General features: G+C 40.6%; 1 protein-coding gene across 1 annotated transcript in view; it reads left to right on the top strand.

The window, feature by feature from the left end:
- LOC113013022 (chemokine-like protein TAFA-2) overlaps window positions 1-26,948 on the top strand; it is a 97,702-nt gene that overhangs the window by 29,447 nt on the left and 41,307 nt on the right. Inside the window, exon 2 of the mRNA XM_026153555.2 lies at window positions 20,553-20,653. Within this exon, the coding sequence (XP_026009340.1) occupies window positions 20,554-20,653 (100 nt within the window). The 5' untranslated portion in view covers window position 20,553. The remainder of the gene's footprint in view (window positions 1-20,552; window positions 20,654-26,948) is intronic.

The following is a 26,948-nucleotide window of genomic DNA, read 5'->3' as shown; positions in this document are numbered from 1 at the left end:
TTTCTCATCACTTTTTTACCTCTGCATGAACTGCTCTGTGTGATGCTTTCCTCAGCATATCAGCATGCAGATCTACCTCACTGCTGCAGAAGTGCTGCACTGCTTTGTACCTCATGTACTTTAATTCACTATGCTGCATCACTGGCTTGTCAATTAGATCACTGCTTGAGAGAATCTGTGTGTTTCCTTCTCTGAAATGGATCTGTGGGCTGAAATAGACAAACTCAAACACACCCTTGCAGCCATTTGCTTTTTTCACCCCTCTTACCCCACTACAAATCCTCAAAATGTCGACCTCCTTGCTTTCCCCACTGAATATTACATGTCTTTTTCCTCCCTGGCGCTTTGTATTTGCTGCGGCTTTTTTCCCTTCTCCTTTGTTTTCAATTTTTCTAAGCCAGCAATTGTTTTATCCGTCCCGAGGCAGATTTCCTCTGCTGGTTTTGAGTAAAGGAAAAACTCTTATTTATTCATAAGACAGACATACTCACCTCAGATTGTTCCAAATTGTATTCATGTTCTTGGCTGCGCGTGTTTTGGTGTTGCGTTATAAGTTGAAGATTGAATTAGACTCAAGGAAGGGGAATCGCCAGCAGAGAAACATAATGGATGGCTTTCTATGTGTGTGTGTGTGTGTGTGTGTGTGTGTGTGTGTGTGTGTGGCTACATCGCTGATAGTGTCAGGGAGGGATGTGCTCCATTTGGGGAGACCAGTTTTCTGTGATCACAGCTCTGATAAGAATTGTGGGAAACCACACTCACAACAAGCCACCCTGGAATATCAACTAGACATACACACACTCACTCTTTACACACACACACACACACACACACACACACACACACACACACACACACACACACACACACACACACACACACACACACACACACACACACTATCTTTCCTTCTGACACACACACACACAAATGCAAGCTTATTACGACAGACATTCAAGTCATATATATCTATATCTATCTCTATATATATCTATATCTATATATAAACATCTGATGTGTTCCATGTTTACGTTTCTGCTGGATGTTGCTCTGAATCTGATTAAGCATCTTGACTTGGGTGAGTTTTCCACGGAAAAAGAGAAGTGCGTGTCCTGCAGGCATATGAGTGCATGAGGTGAAGCATTATTAATGATTTACTGTGATCGTACAGGGACATCTGCCCTGATTAAGCGGATATAGAGAACCGCATCATTCTCAAACTTGCAGGAATACTAGTGCATCACTGTGACTTTTTTTTGGCAATTTAATTCTGAAAGGGAAACTTTCACATATTCTATATTTATTATACATAAACTGGAATATTTCTAGCTTTTTTATTTTGATTTGAATGATTAAGACTATTTGCTTCTAAAAAAAATAGAAATCAAGCATCTGAAAATCCTAAAATATTTCCTTCAGAAATGTCAAACTGCTGAAAATTATATTAATTACCACACAGCACTTTTTGGGGTCTCATTTAACACGAATTAGTTTAGGTTCCTTTGATAGGAGTCTTCAGGTCATCTGTATTTTTGCTTTGGGTGTTTCTCATCTTCAGGTTGAAAGGCCCATCAAGCTCAGTGATAATGCAGTCACCAACGTGCTTGGTGTTAGTTTTGGGTCTCTGGACAGGCGTTAAGGAAAAGGAAATCAGCATCTTCATAAAGCTTATCAGCAGATGGAAACATGAAGTCCTTTAAAATCTCCTGATAGGTGACTGCATCATAGTTTAACTACCAACACCAGTAGAGGACATGGCAACCTTAATCATTACAGACTGTTAGAACTTCCCACTGGAGTTCAATCACCTTGGATTCTGTACCTTAAATGAAAATTCACTTTCATGTGTCAAGAGGACTTATGATCACTGAGCAACAGTCCAGTTCTTTTTCTCCTTTTTCTCCTTAGTCCAGTTAAAACGCTTCCGATGTTCCTTCCGGTTCAGGTGTGGCTTAATAACAGGAAAGCAGAGGGTCGATACACTGACATGGTCCACTCCTTGCGAAGTTCTTGAATCAAATTTTCTTGACAATTCTCTCAAGGCTGCAGTCATCCTCTTGCTTGTGCACATGTTCCTTTCCCTTCATACCACGTTCTATTAACATGCTGTGATACTGCACTCCATGAACGCTAAGCCTTTTCAGCAGTGACCCTCTTGGCTTACACTCCTTCTGGAGGTCTTGATGACACTAACTATCAAGTCAGCAGTCTTCCCCATGATTACGGTTGTATGTAGTGAACTAGACTGAAAAATACATAGTCAAATATTAAACTCAGAATGAAGATTTTAATAATTTGAGATACTCGATTTCTCATTTTAATGTGCTGTAAGCCACAGTTACTACAGTTACTGTAGGCTCTTTACAAAACAAAGCAACTCGAGCCAACTGCTGTTGTGATTTTGCCCTCTATCTAAACGGGCTATGGTTATTTCAAAAGGCCATGGTAATGGTAGCCATCAAGCTAATATCTCTGACTCGTTTACATTAAGGTTAAAAAAAAAAGGTAAAGTAAATTAAGTTCAAGTTCTTGTTTTGTTTTCCCTCCCCGAGTGAGGGTGAATATAAATGGTAACAATTTAACCCTCCAGAAAAGCGAAACTCCGTTTGTCCCTCTGTCTGCTTCAGATAATTGCCAGCCCAGCTGCCAATCTGCCTGCCCCAGTGGCTCCAGTTCTCCATTATCATGTCTGATAGACGGTTGTGTGTAGAAGTCAATAGCTCACCCTGATCTGTTGGCAATAACTTCTGATGGGAGTTTTGGTACATGTGCGCCAAATCCCTCATCTGCCGGTTACTGGCAGCAGAAAGCGGTTCCTGCTGGGTGGAATTTGCAATGACAGGATGGACTGTGGACCACGCTCCTCTTTCTCAAATACGAACACAGAAGAGTTCGTGTTACATGCTACATGTTTTGTTGTTGTTGTCGTGTTTTGTTTATTTCTGATTTTGTGTTATTGCAGACTGTGATAAATATTATGTGATATGGTGGATTTGCATGCGTGTGTATAACTGGAGCCCATCTGTTGTTGTGGATGCTGATATGGCAACTGCACCTGTGGGGAGCTGACTAGCATATTAGAGAAAGAACACACACACACACACACACACACACACACACACACACACACACACACACACACACACACACACACACACACACACACACACAAACCTGCATGTAGATAGCTAACAGCTCATTTGACACTGTAATTAAGGCCAAGGATCATGGATCCATTCTTCAGCCCTCTTTCTCAGGGTGTCGTCTGACCTCCAACGATATCAGCATAAGATGGATGTAAGAGAGGAAGGACAGAGGGGGGAGAGGAGAAAGAGCGGGGGTGGATAGAAGAAGAAATCAGAGAGGTGAAAAAAGTAATGGTTTGTGAGAAAATACGGGGAGAGTGTGGATGGGGAGTGATATACAGATTGGGAGGGTCCATGTTTATGTGCCTGGAGGTGGGGATAGATTCAGACAGTGTGTACGTGTGTGTGTGTGTGTGTGTGAGTGTTTGGTGTATCCAGACATTTCGCTTTCCGTTCAGTCTCTTATGTTGACCTTACTGGCTGCTTCACCGTTGCATTATTAGGATGGCTTATATTTGTTGTCATCTACAGCTGTTGGCTGCAAATGCACACACGTGTACAGACACACAGTGAGTGTGCGCACAGATAACACATCAAATGCATGCATAAGTTATATGCACCAGGCTGGGAGGTGAAATAGGAACAATATGATGAGTTTTCTGGGGAGAAAAACAACAAGTTTTCATTAATTTCCTGCTATTTGCCATAGAGAATGAAATTAACACCCCTGTAAGAATAAATTCCATCATCCACACGCTGTAGGGAAATTAGCTTCATTTTGGAAATATGGCAAAAATCTCTATAAAGCCCACACACATTAACTTAGGCAGAAATTAAATAAGAAATTTCACAGTAACACTAACTACCTCTATAAAAACAAACGAATGAGGAATTTAGTGAAAGACTTGGCAGTGAAAGTATGATGCAGGTGAGTGATTGTCATTCTTATTGGAAGCAGTGTTTGGAATAAAGGACCCAGTTGTCATTTCTATAGTCTCTTGGTAAGAAGAAAGAAAGTGTGGTGTTTGTTTGCATGTCCATAGCCGCTGAGTCAGTGAGACGAATTATGGAGAGAGAAAGGGCAGCAGCAGCAGCAGCAGCAGCAGCAGCAGCAGCAGCGTGTGGCAGTGAAGAGCTTTCGGAAGTTGCCTGGCAATGGAGAAATACGATGAGAGAGCTTTTTATTGGCGACAACAAAGAATCCATAAAGTTGCGTTCCAGCAGCTGCTTTTTATAGGCAAAATTTTCAAGGGACATCCTGACCAGGAGACGAGCGTGCTTGTCAGCAGAGGGCATCGTCGGTGCTGACTTCCCTCCCTAGACACGCCCATCGAGGTGTCAGAGAATGCTCAGGGAAATGGTGGCTTTGGAGGCGACTTTTAAAGCAACTGAAAAATAAATGGAACTATGATTTAAGTAATAATCCCTGGGATTTGGTGATTCACAAGGATGACATCATGGTATTGAGATAATATTCTATGAAGTATTTTAACAGAAAAAAACCTTTAAAGCTACTTTAAATACAGCAAAGCAAAAAAAGAAAAAAAAAGCAAACTTCTTTACTTTTAAAAACTGTGAATCGAAGCAGAAGGTTGAATTAAATGAAGATGGAACAAAGATCATTAAGTATTTTTATTACTTTAAACAGATTGAAATTTGTTTCATACTGAAAGAGTTTGAAAATTTCTTCTCCTGTCTCTCTTTGCCATCCACATTCAGAGAGTCTAATTCCCATTTATGTGGTTTCGTGTCTTAGCCATTGAATTGATGCTCACAGCATGGGCTTTCCCCGAGTCTGAGAACTTCATTTTCTTATCTGCTCAGTGTTCATCCAGACACTGTTCAGGTGAAAGCAGACGGTCTTTTTTGGCTTTTTTTTTCTTGGGAGTGTGATAATTCCCTAGATGGGGAATATTCAACTGAACTATATAGAGTTTTATGTATTTTGGGAACAGAAGGTCCTTGAGGTGAAATGCTTAGCATTGCAGGACTGCAGGTTCCCCCCATGCTGTGCTTAAATCATTACTACCTCTGATAGATGCCCCATCTCCTGCCTCTCTGGGGTCATAAAATGCATAGCTTCTTGGTTTGGTGGTCTACTTCAAAGAGAAATTTATATGTGAGAGGTTGAGAAAGCATTGGCCTTTTAGAAGGTATAGAAGGTATCCCGCTGTCTTTGTGTTTATCGGAATGACTCCTCAGCTCTGCCAGCAGTGTCCTCCAACATGGTTAGCAAGTAAGTGAAATAATTTTATTTAAGATTAGTAAGTCAAACAGATGTATACGTCTATTACCTCACACCATCACATTGAATTACTCAGTTCATCCTTTATTATATTTTTCCAGACCTAGAATGGGGTCTCAGTAAGCATGATCAGCACATGTAACAGCAATGAGTCTATGTTAACTTGGTTATTTCTGACTGTAAGAACACAGATCACACAAAACTCTAAATAACACAATGCCCTGTAGTGATGAATTGCAAGCATAACTAAAAGCGTTAGAAAAGACCAGAAGTGCAAAGAAGGCATTGTGCATTAGTAGAATATCTCAAGTAGAGACATAAATCCACATGGTCTCTTTTTTAAATGAAGATTTTTCCATGTCTGCTTTGAAAAATATTTGTGTCCACATGAACATGTGGCTCAAGAGTTGGGAGTTCGCCTTGTAATCGCAAGGTTGCCGGTTCGAGCCCCGGCTTGGACAGTCTCGGTCGTTGTGTCCTTGAGCAAGACACTTCACACGGTGGTGGTCAGAGGGCCCGGTGGCGCCAGTGTCCGGCAGCCTCGCCTCTGTCAGTGCGCCCCAGGGCGGCTACAATGTAGCTGCCATCACCAGTGTGTGTGTGAATGGGTGGATGACTGGTTGTGTAAAGCGCTATACAAGTACAGACCATTTAAATAACAATGTCAAGCTAAGAGGATGCCAAAGCAACAGGTGGTGATATAAACATGTAGAAATGTTGGCCAATCAGAATCAATATTATGCACAAGCCATGTTGATTTAAGCAAAACAGGATTCGGGTCGTCACAATACTAGAACTTCAACCTCAATCTTAATAACCAGGAAAATACTCAACATAATTTTTGAAACCTTGAGTGTAAAATGAAAAAGTAAGAAGCATAAACAAAAAATAAAATAAAGAACAATACTGGTCTGTGCAAAGAGATTAATCTAAGCCATGTTTATTTCCCGTGCTTCTGGCAGGTTTTTCTCAGGTTCACTGTGAGTTAAGAAAAACAGCACTGCTGATGTCAGTGCTGTTACAAATGAGTATGTAATCTGATAAATGTTAGTACTGATTAGGATTTGAGTATAGATTTTTTAGAAACCTTATTCAGCACATACATCATACAGCTACTAAACTAAGTTTGGCATTGAGAGATATCAGTACTGGTGACATCACTACCCTGGAATGGTCACCAATTTATCAGAGCTAAAGCGCTCCGAGTGCTCAGATAGCGTAGAAAAGCGCCATATAAGAACCAGTGCATTTACCATTTATCATTTACAGAACTAGCACCGTGACAGACAACCAAGCATATTTATACCTGCGGCCTCTTTAGAATAGTAAATTGACGTGCTTGCCACCATTTCCTGTTCTGATATCAGCTTATATTTATGTTTATGTCCTTCAAGAGTTGTTTGGTGAACAGCTATTAAACAGGATCTGAATTATTACTGTTATTGTCACGTCTCCTCATCAGTGTGGCACTGGCTGAAACTTGTTGGCAAGCATGCCGAATATTGATCTTTGGAAGGACGACATCGAAACTGAAGAGAAATGATTGGTTTCATGCCAATATACCAATAATTAGTGTTAATCCAGAAACACTTAACACTGTGATTTTGTTTGGATAAATATTGGCAAGTTCTTGCTGCTGGTTATATGTGTGAAAGCTTCCAAATGATTAACTTAACTGTTAGTTTTCGTTTACCTACCTGTTCAGTATCGTGATTGATTTGAATGTAAATAGTTACAGCGTTATCACATTTTTGAAATTCATTATACTGCGTACAGCTTATTTACCCATTGCCATCTTAGACATTAACATACATTATCAAGTTCAAAATCGTAGTCTTGTGCTACTTATTTTGGAAACTGTTAGTAAAACTATTTTTAAGTCAGCCTCAGCCTGATACACATGGGCCTACAGGGACCACCCAAGCAGATGCTTCATTTACAGAATTATGCATTTAGGGCAGAGAAATAGGTCTGAGCTGGGGAGTTTAGGAGAGTTACAGAATGAGACCAGAGAGGACTGAAGCCATCATTGAGACGCTCCGCTTTCAATGCTGTGTTGTGCTTTCAAAATTACATAATCTAGTGAAAGACAGAAAAAAGGAAACAAAACAGGAAGTCATCCCAGTGCTGTTTCCTCTCTTTGGGGTTTCATAAACCCGAGGCAGAGTTTCTGGAGAAAAGCTCGGACCCTAAATGCCACCTCCTGCCCCTCATCTGCTCACATCAGTAATCATCACACAAAACGTCACATGCGTGTACACACACACACACACACACACACACACACACACACACACACACACACACACAATCGTTCACTGAACTTTTTTACTTTTATCCTGCCTCATCCCCCCCCCCCCCCCCCCCCCCCCTTGTCAAACACTATGTTTTTTGACATTTTCAACTCAAACTAGCGGTGTTGGCAGTCCTCCACTGACACACATGAATGAACCCAGCTCCGGATGAAGGTTTTTTGCGCCCAGATTGAACATTTTTTTAAGGTCCCTAACTGGCGGCAGCTTGTCTTTTAATCTGGCATGACTGAATTTAAATGATATATCGGTGTCCTCTGTGGCAGGTGCTGTATTCAGAGAGTGTGTTTGTTTAATCTTTACAGTCTTTACTTTCAACAGGGCATAAAGTGACTGAGCAGTGAAGCCAGGATTTGTGTTTAGATGTATGAAACTATATCTTTTAAATGTCATCAGTTGTTTGATGTTAGGAAAAATATATATCTTCAGAGCCTTATTACTGTTGTAATAATTCAAAGGTTTATAAAAAATGCTAGAAGAATCAAATTCAAATTCAAATTTTATTTGTCACGTACACAGTCATACACAGTACGATATGCAGTGAAATGCTTAGACAACTGCTCGTGACCTAAAGAAAAAAAAGGAAAAGGCTATGAATAAGATAGGAAATAAATATGAAAAATTAAAAAGGGTAAATTTAACTAGGAAGGAATAAAATATAAAAAATTAAGGTTAAAAATGAAATAACTGTACAACACAAATTAGAATTAGAAGAAAGACCTATTTTTACTACAAGTCCGCAGAAACTAGAGGAAGATAGAAATGGACGTGGGGTAGAATCTAAATATGCCAGCTGAGGGCAGTGGAGAAAAGAAAAAGCCCCGGTCTTCTGAAAACCACAGTGTGATGAAAAATTAAGTTGGGAAGCACAGAGAGGAAAGTATAGACAGAGAGAGAGGGAGAAGGAGAGAGAGAGTAAGTGCTTTTACTGCCGGTCGCTTTCACCTGTCTGTCTGGGAGACAGACGGATGAAATCGCACTCCCATTAAAGTGAGCTGGAAAAGTAGAACCTGCGTTCTTCCTGTGTCCCTGAGCCCCGAAATAAGCGAAGAGCTGCACCTTTTCTTTGCATCCAACAGCTTAACTGTGCTGGAGGAAGTTATCCTAAAGCCTCTGAGGCTCTGCAGTTCGTTATTGTTTTCACTCTCTGATGAGACTTTAACTGATCGGCCTGTTTTCATTTCTCGTTCAGGTACAACAAAATCCCATTGGTGTCACAGTTTAACTTTGCAAGTGCTCCTATTCTTCAGAAACAAAGCTCTACAAGCTTTCAAGTACTGAATGGACTTCCACCTGTTTCATTAAGTGTTGTAATAATTTCAGCCAAAAGTCTACAAAAGGAAAAAAAAAACTGCAATTAAATTGAATTAAAGAAGCAATCTTTTCCTTCTGGGTTATTTTTTCCATCCGTGCTCTCCCATGCCTGACGCTTCCGGGCTTCCCACATCAGGGAGCACATAGTGGAGGCCATTAGCATTTTGCTTTAATATATTTCCTCAATTCCAAAGCTTCAAGAGATCCCTCTTTGCATTTGTTTATTTAGTTCAAAGTGTTCTTTTCTGTCATTGCCCAAGAACCTCGCCGGAAATTGAAGTGTAGTCAAAATGTGATAGATAAATATAAAAGTGGTCTGCTGTGTATTCTACGGAGAGAAAGACTTTGATGTTATTTTTGCAGTGTTAAGCCAGCTTACAGGGTTGGTGTAGCTCGCGCCTGTAGGTGAAGCCTGGCAATTCCTTTTTTCTTTTATTGTTTGATGCTGTTGGACTAGTGGCTGATAGAAAGGCTCAGACAACATAACTGCGTTAACCACCTGGATCTGTACTGTCAGCAGCCACACACTGCAGCGCTGTTTTTTTCCTCTCTGTGTATGTGTGTGTGCGTTTGACCTGAGGATGTTTTTGGGGTGGCTGTGCTGTGTGTGGACGATGGATTGGTAGTGACATCAGGATCGTACCTCGCGGTGCAGCGGGCTCTCCAGGTTAGCACAGCATGCGACAAACAGAGCCAGAGCCAAAGAAGGAGAGAGGATGGAGATGGATGGAGTGTGACACCCTTGGGTCGACTCAAGCTTCGGGGATGTGTCGGGGACACACATGTAGCAGCAGCAGGCAAAAGCTGATTTGAGAGATGGGGGATGTCAAGTCTGTGATGTGCACTCTGCTGCAGTCATAGTGTGCTGTTAACTAGTGAACGAATGATAAGAGGTTGAGGAATGGAGGAGGAAATGCCCACTCCTCATTAACTCACTCCCTCTTCTTCCCCCGATCCTTCTCCTGATTTTCATGCGCATTGACTCACACGTTTCAGATATAATGTTTCCACAATGGTAGTTAAATTGGAGGTTTAAATTTTAGCCACGGGCTTTTTCTACAGGTCACATGGAGGGAGTTTAGCCACAAGGACCAAACTGTGGATTTGATTAATGAAAGACACACATGAATCACACACTCATGCATGCAAATGCACACACACACACACACACACACACACACATGCTTCTGGCAGGATCGGGGAGGCCTAATCAAGCTGAAATCTCCCGAGGTTGCAATTAGGTTTGGAAAGTCCTTGCAGTTCTAACTCTGGCTACAAAACAAGCCCGTCCATTAACTCGCAAGAATACCCAGAATCCATTCGGCAAATCATCATCTCCCAATTCTTGTCCACTGTTGTGTGTAGCATCTACATGCTAGTTTAGTAAGAGTGGAGATACAAGGTGCAGGCGACACACACCAGCAGTTTTTCATACCTTATTATTTTTGTTCTGGTATTACAACAGTGTAATTCAGGCTGCACCAGGATCTGGCCTTAACAGCATTTCTGTTTGAGTCGTGTACCTTATCGACGAAAGACCCCGTGATCTCACAAACGATAAATCAGACTAGATGGAAAATTCAGTATAAAAAATCAACTGTTTGTGAACGTTTTATGGTACATTTTTCCTTTAATGGACAGGCGATGGTGAAGAGGAAGACAAAAGCATTGTGTCAGGTTTAGGTACAGTACTTGGGAACCCTGGTTACTGGTAACCTTGGATTCCTTCCTTCTCTTTCATCCTTGAACCATTCCCTTTGGCTCTTTTGCTTACTTCCTATGCACTTGCCTAATTACCTTTCATCTTTCCTTTCTTTTTTGCTGCTTCTTGTTGGTATCAAACAGCAGCTTCCATTTTCTCTTGGTAGTTTCCACTTTAAATAGAACAACAAGCTTGCGAGCATCATGATGACCTTTGCTCCTCGGGCGAGTGAGATAGTCAGCTCTCCCTTAAATTATCAGGATGATTATGATTCATATCTATTGTTCTGAAGTCACAGTCATACAATAGCTACTTAATTTCAATGCTCAAGGACAGAAAAAAAATACAAGGTAACAGATTGTAGGGATCACAGATGTCACCGCTAATTGGTGCCAAAGAGTTTCTCACTGTTAGAGCTGAAATTACTCTCATTGCAATAAAAGACGATATAACAATGGGGAAATTTTAGGGCCCATAAACACCTTGTGTGGCCCTCAGAAAAATAATAACCTTGGTGGTGTGCGGCACTGGTGAATTGAAGTCAGCAGGACAGTTTTCTTCTATTTGTTAACTAATTACGAGCACAATTTACTCTAACGTGAATATTATTATTATAAATACGACAAAGAGATGAGACAAATAAGGCTTTGTCTCTTTGTCATTAAGCTAGTGGAGTCAACATGTTGTTGATGTCACTGCTAAACAAAAAAATAAATAAATAACCTTTCAGCATATCGTAATTCAAGTGATGTGAGAGGGAACTCGACTCTTACACCTCTTCTTGGCTCTGTTTTCAGGTGTTATAAAATCTAGCCTGTAATGGGAGACTGACTTTGACCAATCATAGGTCTCAGAGAGAGAGAGAAAGCAGTAAAATAAAGTGGTGCTACGTTGTGAGCTGAGGATTTTCACATATGAGAGCAGGGTTTTAACCTTGTGTGAAGCCAAATGCCTTTATTAACTGGCGCACTTAGAGCATGTATGGCCATACTTGCTGTTTGTTCTGTGCTCAGAAAAAGAGGGAGGAGCTGCAGGAGGAGGTCTGTCTGATTTAAATGGTAAAAAAAATCTCCAAGAGCTTTTTACTGAATTGGAGAAGCTAATTTCACCACGTTTTTAATGTTTTTGACTATCTCATTATAATAAAATCCCTGCACTCATATGCTGACATGAAAACCCGTTACCATAGTTACAAGCTGCATAAATATACAGTGTACTGTATATTACTTTTCATGTTGCTTACAGACCTTTATGAGCAGATGGATTCAGCTGTAGTTTCGTTTAAAAAAATCAACTAGTTGATGTTACATATACCGGAGTCTGCATACACGTGGGTTGACCACGAGAGACCAGAGCTACTGCTGAAAGACGTGTCACCATTCCCCAACTATAAAGTTCCCGATGGCTATTATTTAAAATAAATGTTGTAAAGAAGCCTTATCAGATGTTTCTGTTGGCTGAACTGTGAGCTCAGCTGTTAAAATGCTGCATTTGATTCGCTTTCACACCACTAATGAAATGTACCTCTACATTTCATGTAGAACTGGACCTGATGCTCTCAGGTTGGCTGGTTTGCACCACAGTTGAGGTGACAGCTTTCACATTGGCCTAAATGAACCACACTAAAGGGACAATTGCGCCTGTATAAACTGAACAGGGGTGTGAAAGCAACCCTAAAAATCCCTTATAGTGTACTGGCACAACTGCTACTTTAAAACAGTTTATTCCCTCTTGTAAATGATGTCACTGAAAGACTGTTTCTCAGTATGCATGAAAATAAAAATGTCAGTTTTTGTGACCGTGGGTAACAATGTGTGTGTTCTAATATCAAAATCGCTTTATGTTAATTGCTGCAGTGACTGATGCAGAGCGCACAGGGATCTCATTTTCCAAATGGCTTATATCTTAAAGAATGGAAACTCCTGGAGTATTAATGTATTTCTACTACATTTTTCTCTATTACCACTGGGAGCTCATCCAGGGCTCATATGCCCGTGAGATGTCTGTCCGGCTTTAGCTAAGATGCATACAAACACACATGCCCACGTGTGCGCACACACAAAAACAGACTGGAGATATGGAGAGGAAACTGATCAGCTGCGTGGAGCGGGGAGGGCATTCCAATGGGACTAATTAAAGGGATGGAACAGACTGCTGAAGTCATTGGAGACCACCGCTCTTTCACCAACTATTTCTTTCTCAACTCGCTTTTACTTTCTCTTTTGCTCCTCTGTGTTCTGTTAAAAAAGCTACATCATCCCGGGTTATGAGATTTAATGCTGTTTTCTCACCAGTGTTTTTTTTTTTTTTTTTTCTGCCTGTCCCGTTTGGCTCTTTTGCATCAGAATTGTTGTCTAAAGGCAAAGAAAGATGCCCAACGGATTTACTTTACCAAACTGACCATCCCAGCCTTGCCGTAATGGTCCATTTGATTCACCTTTTATTGTTTATTTTATTTTCACTTACTGAATACGGGACAGACTTGACTGGGGGAAAGAAGGGGAGAAAGAAAGAGGGAAAGAGAAACAGCTGAGAAGAGGGACGGGGGAGAAGGGCAAAAGACAAAAACCAACCGAACGGGCAGAGAAAAAAAAATGCATATATCAATCACCTGGATCACCTGCTGAGAAAGAAAAAAGAAAGCAAGCAGAAGAGAACAAGAGTAATAGAATAAACAACATCACAATGATATATGGGAATATGACAGTAAATACTAAATATTAAACATTATTGTGCAGCACATAAGATCAACAGAACACAGTGTGCTTTGAGGTAGGAGCCAAAAAGGGTGTAGTTTGTGGGTGTGATCACCCGTGTGTACACCTGTGAGCATGTTTTCTCACCAGTGTTAATGCTAAAGATGTGATTAGAGGAGTTTAGGATTTCTGGAGTCTGCACTGCTTGAAGCGCTTGTTTACCAGCCGCTGTGATCTCGAAATTCACAAAGTTCCGAACTCACACGTGGACTTTTGGTTTGTCAGTATAGACAATTTGTCTGTTGCCTTTGAGTGTGTGCAGATGTGTGAGTCACCGTCCTCTGATGAGTTTGATACTGATGGAGAGTCGAGCTGTTTAGAAGCTATTGATCAGAACCCCTTGTTCCTGAGCAGTCAGACACACACGTACACGAACACACACACAACCACAGTGCTCCTCTCCTCTCCTCTCTCTCTCTCTGTCTTCTGCTGCCCCTTTCTGAATCCATTTCTATATCACACACCCACTCATTCTGCGGCAGACAGACCAAACAACCAGCCATAATGAAGTGGCACTGCATCATCACAAACACTGCTGTGTATCTAAATGAGCTGGAGAGGAAGCAGGCACTGTCTCTGCTTTGTTTCCTAATTATTTAGTACCAGCAGAAGATAGGTGAGGACAGCAGGAAGAGGGTGAGAGGAGAAGGGAGAGAAGGAAAGATATAGGAAGACTGGAAGAGATGAAAGGAACAAGAGATGAAAAGTACACACACACTCTCTGTGTGTGTGTGATGCCCCCTAACCAGAGAAAGCCTTGGCTCAGCCTGTCTGGCTTTTCAGCTTCTCCCAGCTCTACAAATGCCTGGCTGCATAACCAGATGACTCACACACCAAGCTCAGAACTCGAGCCAGAGCTTAACACACACTTCCTCACGGCAAAAGCGGTCTCACACGTGCGTGCAGATACATCCTTGAATATAGAATATGTGCACAAAATAAACACATCAAATTATGCCCAGATCCAACCAGGTGTGTGCATAATCTCATCTGCACTTAGTTAATCTGCCCAGACTCTCACGCAAAAACTGGAGAGCTTGGTTTGTTTTACTTACATCATCACAGATCTTTTCAAAAGTATTTTAGTTTTGTTTTTTTAATGCCATGACTTTCCTTCGTTACTAGTAGAGTTATTCATTACCACCATTTTTAGAGAGTTTGGGTTTTTTTGTTTGTTAAAGCACTTAACACTGACCTCTGAATCATTACAGCATAAAAGGAGCCTAACTAAAGGGATGAACCAGAGTTTTATTGACACATAGCAGGCAACTTAAAAAATAACCAATTTTAGATTGTATGTTTAGCCACTAGCAGCCTGTCATAAAAGCACATCATTTAGCGTGATTTAATTTTACTTTTCTATGAAAAGAGCCAAAAATTACACACTTACTGTATCAGTGATAAAATATTACTGCCCCAACAAGGTCATTCCCAAATAACTATTAGCTGTAAACTTGCCATCGTGCCAACATAAGAAAACTGGAAAGTGGAGAATAAAAGAAAAATGATCAGCCCTAAAAATCTATCTGCAGCAGATGAACAGTATCTGAAAGTTATGTATTTAATGGGAAACATTGCCAAATCTGAGAGATGTATCTGGGCCTAGTTGACCCAACTACTACAGTATTTGATGAAGCTTCATTAGAAAAGATCTGAGTGGAAGGATGACCATCAAGAAGCTGATCTTAAAGAAGGGAATCAGGAATAAGAGGTTAGGGTGTTTCAAATTACACAAGAGCTAGGCTGAAAATCCGTGGCAACAGATCTTATGGAGTGACAACTTCAGATTTTATTTTTTGTTGTCAATATGTACGAATAATATAGGTACAACAGCCAGGTTCTACAGCCATCTGTAAAACAAGGTGGAGGCTCTTTCACGGGTTGGGGCTGTATTTCAACCTGTAATCATGGGGATCTTATCAAAATTGATTAAATTATGGAAGCAGAGAAGTAACATCTGCTTTTGATTCACTATGCATTATCATCTGGAAAGAGTTTGACTGGCAGCGCCTTCATTTTCAGCATGACGATGACCCCAAACACACTGCCAGTTCTTAGAAAGAAAAACATTATCAGTCATAGACTGACCTCCTCAGAGCCCACAGCTCAACATTATTGAAGCAGTGTGGGATCATTCAGTTCAATTGAATTTGATTTTGTTTATATAGCACCAAATCACAACAGTAGCTGCCTTAAGAAGCTTTATATTTAAAAACTGTACAATAATACAGAGAAAACCCCATCAATCAGATGATGCCATATGAGAAAGCACCAGGTGAAAGTGGGAAGGAAAAACTCTCTTTTAACAGGATGAAAAGGGAGGAAGGCAGGGCAAAGAATAATAATAATAGTTCATGCTTAAATGCAAAGTGGTGTATCATCTTGATATAGAACAAAAGTAGAAAGAAGAAAAGAAGAGCTTTGAATTTATTTCAAGAAACCTGGTGAACTATTCCTGAAGACAACAAGAAGAAATGATAAGAAACTTTGCTTAAAAGAGTTCAAGCTCCATGTATGTTTGCACATGGTTCAATAAATAACTGCAGCTATTCCCAGTCTCCTAACAAAATATAAAGAAATGAGGGATGACTGAAGACATTTGCTCACTACTGTTTAGTGTTTGGAGGTTGGAGTTGGAGTACGACCAAGACTAGTAGTAGTATATAGTTGACTTAGTTGAGTTTTGAGCAAAGCTATAGATATTTAAACAACATATGTAAAAGATAAAAAAGAGCTCAGCTGCCTCTTGCATTTGCTTTTGCTTTACCAGCATCCTGCAGTTATTTATTCACACCAGTGCGCAAACACATGTACACAAGTTTACTGACCAAACAGTTTCCTTGGTAGAAAACACACAGCTTGTTTGTCTGTTGAAGAACTTTTTGCGTGTACTTAGTGCCCAGAATGTAAAGTGCTTTAATTATGTGCATCCTTTACTTCAGTGGAAACACCTGCCAGCATTTGGATACCCAGTACTCTAAGTGTTTACTCACCATTGTTGGCCTTGTCCACATTGAATACACACACATAAATAAAATCTGTTATTTGATCAGTATAGTTGATGAATATATATTTTTAAATCAGAAAAGTTGTTTTTATTAGATTTATTGGTGAGTTGTTTTGTACTTGCTTGCAGATTCCTGTCAGACCTGAGGGTATAAAAGCTTTGTGTTACAGGTTTTTTTTTGCTTTGTTGTTTTGCTTGTTTTTGTTGTTGGCTGCTTGGACATTGGCAGTATCTGTTCTCTAATAGGTCGTTATTTCTTTACCCCAAAACAAACGTGCACCTGTCCTGAGTCGGCTCCGTGTCTTAGTGTGCATTATGCCTTCATCCTGCAGTCTTTTCTTTCTCAAATTTGTGGCCTCGTGACTTGCAACAGCAGCAACAGATTCAGCAGCATATGGGTGGATGTTGCCGACGGAACACAATTTTTCACTCAGTAGCATATTTGAGATGCTGTATTCACATTTTGAAACGTATGCCCCAAAGAGCAATGCGGTTCCTCTGAAAAGCCGACAGTTAGTGCGCCATGACAGGGAGTGCTGTCTTTAAGTGGGATGAAAGTGGTAAAAGCAAATAGCCAACACTGCCAAACCTGAAGTGGATGATGATGTTTTCTTTCCATCTTGTTTCCACACTGTGCCAGGCAAGTCTGGGCACAAAAATGCCAGAACCGTTCTTGGCACATCCCCGGTGCTTTTATTGCAGTGAACAGTGAAATAGCCTTTTTTGTATTTATTAGGGAGACAGAAGGTCACTGCAGGGTATAATTGCCAGTTGTGTATGTTTGACATTAGGCGTAGAGTATAAGGGTTATACATGACTGTTTTCTCAACAATCATGCATGGCAGTGACGTTGTGCTGGCTAAATTCTACAGGATGCTCACAGTTACTACGTTAAGAAGGTGTAACACAGATGATACATCACGGCATTAGAGAAATGACATTTGACGCTCAACGTGACTCAAGTATGGACATAATTGTGCCACAGGCATAAAAAGTTTTAAAATCACAAACACTGTTAGGATTCATCATCTGTCTTTGTACATATTATTTTAGAATCCATGAATTAGAAGAAGAATTATCAAGACCATTTTAAAATAAGTAGATGGATCAGCTAAGGCACCAGATGCAGCTCTTGGGTCCCGTGTCAGATCTTTGCTGGCTATTTTCCTGTACCCTGAGGACATGACTTTCAGATACTAATATTAATAATTAATAATTTAAGGACACACTGCACACAATTCTGACATGTACCAGGTTTTTGGCTAATGGTTGTTTGGGAATCACTTTGTTGGTACAAAACTTCAATTTTATGCCCAACAGAAAAATTAAGGTTTTAAGTAGTTTATTATGTGTAGGTTCTTCCATTGTGTTAGGTCCTTTTTTATGTTTGCAGTAAGTAGTTTGTGGTTCAGATCATCCACCAGTTGGAACTTGGATTTGGATGGATTGATCCCCAGTTCCTTCAATCCGCATATCAAAGTATCCTTAGGGAAAATACTGAACCCCAAGTTGCCCTGGCTCCTTTAGAGAATGAACTTGTGTGCGTGAACTGGGTGAATGAAAGTGTTTTGAGTCCTCAACTTAAGTAGAAAGGTGATATATAAGTAGTATAGTCTATTTACCATTATCATTTATTAAGTGGCTTAACAACAAAAACAAAAAAATAAAAACAATTCAATCAATCATAAATATTTAATCTCTGTAATATTTTAGATATTTATACTAGAGCTATTTGTTATGTTTTGTAACTTTGTAATATATTGTATTATTATTTAATTGAGTTCATTCTGTCACTGCTCTTATTGGAGCAACTGTAACCACATAATTTCCCTTTGGATTATTAAAGTATTCTGATTCTGAAAAAAAAGATTTAAAATGTGACATATGAAAGATGTTAACCAGAGGATCAAAGAATATCAAAGACATCACATGTAATGAAATCACATAAAAAGTGTCTCAAAAAGTGATTTAGAGGTTTACTAATTCTGCACATTTTATTTCCTCAGGTAGGTCATTCCAAAGTTGAGAGGCCCCAAAAACAGAAGCACAATCACTTTTAGATTTTATTCTTGACTATGATTTAGCCAAAAGGGCCCCATGTGAGGATCTAAGGCTTGAAGTTAGCTCATACAGGGTCAACATTTCATCCAAGTAGCTTGGGGCCAGATTGCAACATCATTAAAAAGTGATGATTAAAATCTTAAAATCAATTCTAAATCGTACAGGGAGCCAATGGAAAAAAGCCAGGAATTGAGTGATGTGATTGCTGTCTGCTAATACCAGTAAGAAGCTGTGCTGCTGAATTCTGAACCAGCTGCAGGCAAGAGAGTAACTTTTCATTCATGCCAGACAGGAGAGAGTTGCAGTAGAGAAAATAAATATGTGGATGGCTTTCTCCAGGTCTCGGTGTGAAAGTTTTATTTGTTTTCCACTAGACATACTTCTAATTTCTAGGAAGCAAGACTGAACAGCTTTATACATGTGTGATTCAAACCTAGGAACAAAATCAATTTGAACTTCGTTTCTGCAACAGGCTCTACTTTAGTTCAATAAAGAGAAATGGAAGAACTCACTTGGAAGAACTGAACATTGTTTATTGAGAAATGATTATATTTGGTGGTTAGACTCTGATGACCCATCATGGCAGAATGGAGTCCCAGCGGCGATTTAGGACAGGACTCCCCGGAGTCTAGATGCTGGTGGTGGTGAAGACGAAGACTGAGGCTTGGATACATCTCTGAGGTGTCTGTGAGTTGGAGATGGGCAGGAGGTGGGTTGCACGAATGAGTTTGAAAGGGAAAATGATGGAGATCACAGATGTAAATCACATAAAGCAGAGGTTGATTGGCTCAAAGAGGGCAAGAAAGAAGATGATTGGACTAGAGTAATGATGACAGCATTGAGACTGACAGCGTGGGAAAGTGGGAGTGATTTAAAGAATAGAAAAGCAACCTGACACCCAGAAAACCAGCCAGATGAGTGATTACAGATCTTCCTTACTGAACTTATGCCCAAGCTTCATTAGAGAGAACTCGAAGAGAGCTTTCAGTGATTTTAAGACAGTTTTCTGAGATTGAATATAGCTGTTTTATGGCGTTAGGTTGAAGGTGCAGCCCCACAGCAAAAGATTATCCTCAGGACTTTCTGCCAAAAAGGAAACCCTTTCACCACAGAGTTTAAACGGTAATAACTTCAATCCAAAACCATGGACTCGAGTCCCAACCAGACTTTACCCTAATCATCTGCCATATAGGAAAAAATAAGTGTAAATGTAAAAAGGTTTGTGTTGAACATGGTTTAACCAGCAGTCTTCTGAGTGATAGTCCCGTGTTTCAGACATCCACCAAGCCCGGCTCTTAATGTGGACTGCGTTAGGTGCTTTTTGTGTACTTGCAGTCAGTTATGTGGTTCAGGTGGTAGAATGAAAGTGTATGGATTGGTCCTCTGCTCATCCAGCCCGCATGCCAGTCAAGTATCCTTAGGCAAGAGACTTAACCCCAAGTTGCCCTCAATAGATCCTTTAGAGCAGTGGTTCTTAACCTTGTTGGAGGTACCGAACCCCACCAGTTTCATGTGCGCATTCACTGAACCCCTCTTTAGTGAAAAATAAAATATGATGTTTTTCAAATTCAAGACATAGATATGTTTTTTACTCTGCACAAAATGAGCCATGCATGTCATGGCGGAGGCTCTGCCAAACCCCTAGGGTTCGATCGAACCCAGGTCAAGAACCACTGCTTTAGAGTATGACTGTGTGAATGTTGCTCTTTACACCACCTGACTTCTTAAAGTGTTTCTACCAAAACGCCTAACATGTTATTGTGCGAGAACGTTCTGGTGAATTCATGGGAAACACTGAACTAACCTTTGCGCTTCAGCTGATGCTTTTTTCACTTCATGCATGAACATATACAGCAGTGTGTGGTGCTTGATTAGGTTCAGACTTGCATAAATGAGAAAGGTGGAGCCCAATTAGGTAGAGGGGGATAGAGAGTCACTAATAACAGTTCTGCAGTGAGAATCAAATGAATGTTTTTTGCATATATACAAGTAAAGCAATGCATTCTCTAAATTTGTCTCTTCTCTTGTGTCCACTAACAACATTTGTGTGCTTACTTTCCCTTTGACAGAATGCGGGAACGGGGTCCTTGCATTTGTGGAGTAGGTGTGTGGAGTCTGCTGCTATCTCTTTGTCTGGCCTCCCTCACACATGCACACAGAAGCCACACAGGTAGGTAGCTGTATATCTATATGTCCGCTTGTGTACTGTATATTCACCTGTCGGTGGGTCATTGTCTGTTTACAACATCCACAATATTGGCTCTATTGTAGATTACCTCTGCAGCCAATTTCTTTTCACATATTGTAAAGTTATAGTGAATACACCGCGTGCTACCTGAGGGAACACCGAGGTCGGCTTCACAATGAAATACGAGACCACCGAGGCAGATTGCCAGGAAGAACACACAAAACTTCTTTAATAAAAGAAAGGGGGGTACAAGTAATCCAACAAGAAAGGTCTTCCCAGTTCAGAGGCGTTCGCGTGCTCGCAGTCCCATCAGGGTGGGTGACTCTCAAAAATGCCTGGGGTTACAGCACAGACAGTGAGAAGTGAGCTTTTGTGGATTAGAAATCCCTGGTTGTGTGATATCCTTCCCGTGTGATTCAAGTGGCTGAGTCACTACCGTGATTGAGCCCAAAGGCCTCGTACTACTTTTCAGTTCATTTCTCATGTTAAGGTTGGGTACTCGCCTCCCTGGTTCACAAAGATCACATGTGTGTGACACTGAAAATCCCATACCTCTAGGCAACAAAGATTTAAGGCGGAACACGTTATAGCTGCTACCTGTGCTGGAATAAGAGCTTTTTATGTTCCTGAGGTCATGCTGTTCAGTTACATGCACATACAGGCAGGAATGTGAATTCATTCTGTGTCGTCGTGAAGCTTTTACAGTTACGATTTTTATTAGGGGTATGTCAGAGTGCTGGACTTACAGGCTTTATTGGCTGTAGGCTTGCAGTGAAGGTCATTATAATGTAAGCTGTTCTTAATCACTTTTAATTCTCAAGCAGCATAAGTAAGTTTGAAAGGCTGGTGCCTCTCAATCCAAGTCAGTTCAGTACAAGTCTATTTTATTTATGTAGCACTAACTTACGACAACAGCCACCTCAAGGCATTTTATATCATAAGGTAAAGACCCGACAATATGACCCTACAAATGTGTAAGCACTTGGTGACAGTGGGAAATAAAAACTCCCTTTTAGCAGGAAGAAACCTCTGGAATCTGCTGTGGTTGGATGACCGGATCAGGGGAGGTAGACAGGACAAAAGACACCCTGTGGAAGCCAAAGTAAATAGTAACTAATTATTAAATGGATAATGAGTGAAAAAGATGGGAACCCCCCAGGAGCCCCTGCCCAAGTGTTGTTCAGTGTAACTAAGGAAGGACTCTGGGCCACCGGATCTAGACTTATCTATATGATTTCTAAAAAAGGAAAGTTTTAAGCCTAATCCTAAAAGCGGAAAGGCTGTCTGTCTCCCGAGCTAAAGGATCTACTTTTAAATATTCCAGGAACCACAAGTATTACCCAGAAAAATCCATTTCAAGATTTGTGGGGCAGATTTGGATGTAACTAATAAAATGAAAAAAACAAGCAAAAACCTTACCCAACCAAACTCAATAATTGAAAATGACAAAATCACCTAAGGATAAAAGCAGGAAGTGATTTTAGTGTCGCGTGTTCGGTTTGACTTCATATAATATGCTGTGATGGCTTGAAAATGTTACGCTGTGCCTTCGGCTTTCATGTTGTGATAAGTGTTGTGCACCAGCTGCCCTTCATCTGAACTGGCTGTCTTTGTCATTTTTGGTGCTGCGTATCTAACGTGAGCGACGTGAAGGATATTTATATTGCAGCCAGTGTATTTACGTCTTAACATCTGCCTCGTGCAGATGTTCCATTAAGGGATGACTGAAAGGGAGAATGATTGATGAGTCTGAATCTTTTCTTTAATCTGGCATCTTAGGTGGACGTGCGCCCCTCCTTTGGCCTTCCTTGTACAAACTGAAAATTTCTCATAATGTTATCGCTTCTTGGAGACAAGAAGGGTTTTTTTTGTGAGATTGTGTGTGTGTGTAGTAAATGTGTGTCCTTGTTGAAATGTGAGTACCTATATCCATGGCTTTGCGTGTGTGTTTTGTGGCTGTTTGTGTGTAAGATTGACTCTCCTGTTCTCTGGCTGCCAGGCATCATCTCCTCTCAAAGAGACATTTTTGACAAGGCAAGGGCAAACATTTTCATAAATGGAAGGATCGTGAAAAGACATTGAGAGGGGACGGAGACACCTTCTCACTGTGGTGCTTCACCAGGCTTTCAGCGAAGTGCTGAGGTCTGCACAAAGCTACGAGAAAAACAGCGAGTGAGGCAGATAAATAGAAAAGTCACAAGATGAGGAAAAGTTTAGAATTTGCACTTTTGTGTTTTTCTTTTGTCACATTTTGCTCTGAAACGGTGGCAGCAAAGGCGGCGTTTGTCTGCCCGTGTGCATTGTGACCGTTCTTCTGTTAATGGGTAATTGATTGTAAAGTAGGTTGTGATCAGTGAGTTACAGCATTATCCAGTTGCAGGGTGTCTGAGTGAGGAAAAACAGACGAGTAATCAGATAATTACTGAATACAATCCTTTAGGTCACCTCAAGGTTGTCGCTCTCACTAATTCAAAACACACCCGCTGTCTCTTTCTCTTTCGCACATGCATTCACAGAGGTACACACACACACACACACACACACACACACACACACACAGGCATGTAAAGTAAATTTGATTACAATGTTGGGAGTCACTAAAGCTATTCGGTTTTGCTTTCATTATAAGAGTACCCCAGTGAGCGGCTGTGGTCACTGCCATTACAGCTCCCCGTTCTCTCTTTAAACGTTCAAGTCAAATCAATTCGTGGCTGCCGGTTTCATTTCTGAAGCAATGATTTACATTTTTTTGGACAATCTCTACAGTGAGAATTTGGGATAATCAAAAGCTAATGTAGATTCATGCTGACTATGTAAAGTGTCGTCAGCACAGACTATTTATAATTGGGCGATGTAGCTACTATGACATCACCAATTGATTTGGGCCATTTTGAAGCTTTGACTTGAATATTGGCTATTGCCATTTTTTTCTGTAAATACGGTAGTTCAGATTCAGAGTTCGAGCACGCTACACAGTCATACTGGGTCTGTCAGTCACCAGATGGCTGCCCCTCCCTGAACAGGTTTCTTTAGAAGGGAGTTTTTCCTTCCCTGTGTCACCAATTGCTTGGTTGCATGGGGCGTTTTCTCTTTATTACTGTGGGTCTTTTTAATATAGGGGGCCTTGTGGTGACTTTGGTTGTGATTTTGCACTATATAAATAAAACTGAATTGAATTGAACCAAGACAAAATAATTTGCCAAGAGTGCTGTAGAGTTGTAGTTTTATCTGTGCAGAATAGCAGCACAAATATTTTATTTAACTGCCTGAAAAAACACCAAAAGCTGCAGTTAATTAATGCATGAAAACCAGGAGAAATGATACATTGGAGGCTAATGTGAATCATCCATAAAACTGTACAGCAAACGAGTGTATCCGTCAAATGCATAGGCACATTGAAATTACATTACATTTAAAGATATGTGTTGAGTAAACACGAGTGATGAAGGCTTCAGGAAAATGATGAACATACTGGACAAATGGTACGTTAACCTCTTGGGCAGGTATGTTTCTAAAGTGCACCGTGAGTGAAACCTGGTTATCGAGTACTTTATTCATATCCATCATGCAGGTACAGTGAAAGGAGTAAAAAAACTGTGATTTATTTCTTTGTACAGTTTTTTTTAGCTTCTATTTTTTATTGTTCTTTCTGAAAATTGTCTGAATTTAGGTAATGATTGACCTATTTTAAAGCAGTTATATGTTCAAAACGGCGGTCCGTTTACCTGAGAGACAAAGCAAGGAGCTCGGTTTGTGTGCTTCGATCAGCGGTTCTCTTGTTGCAAGAAGTGAATCCGATTCAAGTTAACAGTAAGTGGATTCCACCTTACCTAACACCAGCCAGCCATGATGGCAATACATCAAATGTCTCCCGGCTAGGTTTTACTTCAGCCAGCATTAACACGTTTGTGTGAATATGTGTGCATGCGCATTCTTGAATTCATTTCACAAGGCATGTAGAGACAAGACAGGAACAGCAACCTCAGGAGAAGAGCTGATGGAACTGAGAAGTGGTTGAAGAAGTCTCAGGATATAAGTGTGTGTCTGCAGGAGAGTGTGTGTGTGTGTGTGTGTGTCTTTGTAGTTTCTGTTCTTTTTTGTATCTCTCAAGCCAGAGTAGAAAAATAGAAAATGATGCCTTTTCTATGCCATTAGTGCCTCTCCATCTGTTAAACCACCAATCCTTCTGTTTATTCTGCCTTATTCCCACATTTTATTATACCGAAATGTGTAACACCTAGACCACAGAGCGCTTACACTTAGTAGACTATAGATCTCCTACAATGAAGAGATCTTATTTGCAGTCTAGGCCTTGGTTAAATGACTCAGTGGTTCTGCCGATAGTCTTGAAGAAACAGCTTGGCTTGGACTTTGAAGTAAAGCGGAACAGCGATTATGCTGATCACTTCACCACACACTGTCGAGTCCTTGATTCTCAGTCTATAGGCTGCAATCTCTATACATCGTCACTCATTAGAGACTACTAAGAACTTAAGTTACTCTGAAAGGCATTGTGACTGCCAAGACAGGAAAATACAGATGTAAGGAGAAAGACATAGAAGGCGAAGTCACATGTGCTAAACTACTCTCGCACATGCTCAGAGGGACATGTGCATTCAGTCAGGCACGCCGACAGACCCTCTGTAGATCCACATGGAAGGACACACACAAATAAAAAACCCACGTGCACACACATCTATATGCATACATGGCCAAGGAGGCTCTCTAATGTGATGTGCAGAGACAGGCTGTCTGCCCTCCTTAGTGGCTGCTCCACAGTAAAGCTGCACTCCATGCTTGGTCTACAACACGGTTCCATATGGCTTGTGAAAAATTCAAGCTGAAAATTACAAATGTGAAATTTTTCATGCTGACAAACATCCCAGCACTTCCTTCCACTTTTAAATCACAGGTCACGAGTTAAAGAATTCATGCATGAGAGAGAAAGAGACCAAATTAATGAAATCAGTAATTACTGACAGTGAGACAGACGATCAGAAGAACATTATACTGTCACTTATTATACTTTTAATGTGGCATGCTCTGCTCATACTGGGAAAGAATATTTCCTTCTTTTAAAATCTTCTTCTTCCTAAATGTTTTAAATTAAGCATGTGGCCCAAACTGTGCATTTTCGTGCAGCCGCACAGTTGTGCAGCGGTTAGCAATGTTACCTCCCAGCCAGAAGGTTCCTGGTTCAGCACCTCTGTGTGGAGTGTGCATGTTCTCACTCTCCCTGCGTGGGTTTCCTCTGGGTACTCTGGTTTCTTCCCACAGTCCAAACACCCGCATGTTAGGTTAATAGGTGATTGTAAATTGGCCACGGATGTGAGGTAGATAAAGTGCTTGGAAATGTGCAGAATAAAAAGCGCTGCATGACTGTGTGGTTAAAAAGTGCTTTGAGCAGTCAGTAGGACCAGACAGCGCTAGATAAACGTGAGCACGGTGCTTTGCACATCGTTTCATCTCTGATGAGAATAATAATAAACTCAGCACATTCTAAATCTCTTTGAAATCCAATAAATAAATGCAAATGTAGCAGACGCTTTCCGTCCCTTCCCCTCTGTAAATACAACTTTATTGAAATTGAGACGTGCTGACCCAGGGCAATTAAAAATTATCATTGAACAATAAACACACGAGAATAATAAATATAATAAACACCAGAATCTTCCTTCACTAACTGTGACACAACTCTACAGGATGAGAGCAACAACAAAGCCAAGACTTTCATCTACAGTTATAAGCTAAAATAACAGTGGGGGTGGAATACGCATGTGTACGAGGCACCATAGAGGGATCACACTGCCAGGAACTTGGCTGGATCGTACTTTCCATCTTTAAAGCCCTCTTACTCCATCATCCACACCTGCTTCACCTGTTGAATGAATATCATTTTTGTTGGGAAATGAAACAAAAGATTGCACATTGCTTGAAACTGAGGTTGTGCATGTGTGTGTTCCCATATAATTACATTGCAACATCTGACTGATGACAGACGTGGAGTCATCGGTGGTGGCGAGTGGCAGACAGGGAGAAAATCACTTTTAATTACCCATTTTAAATATCACTGTCTCACAAATAGCTGCTGACATTAACATCAGTCAGTGCGGTAATCATAAAATAATTATTTTATGAGCAGGAAGCTGCATAGCAATGAATACTGTTTGTTAGAGCAGTATTTATGATTTCACACAATTATTAAGTTTCAGTTACATCGTATTTTGTCACTCTGGTTTCCACTGAACACCGACTGTCCTGCTGCCTCACAGCAAGA

Source organism: Astatotilapia calliptera, chromosome 20 (genome assembly GCF_964374335.1).
Source record: "Astatotilapia calliptera chromosome 20, fAstCal68.1, whole genome shotgun sequence".
NCBI lineage: Eukaryota > Metazoa > Chordata > Actinopteri > Cichliformes > Cichlidae > Astatotilapia > Astatotilapia calliptera.
This window is presented reverse-complemented; position numbering and strand designations above follow the sequence as displayed.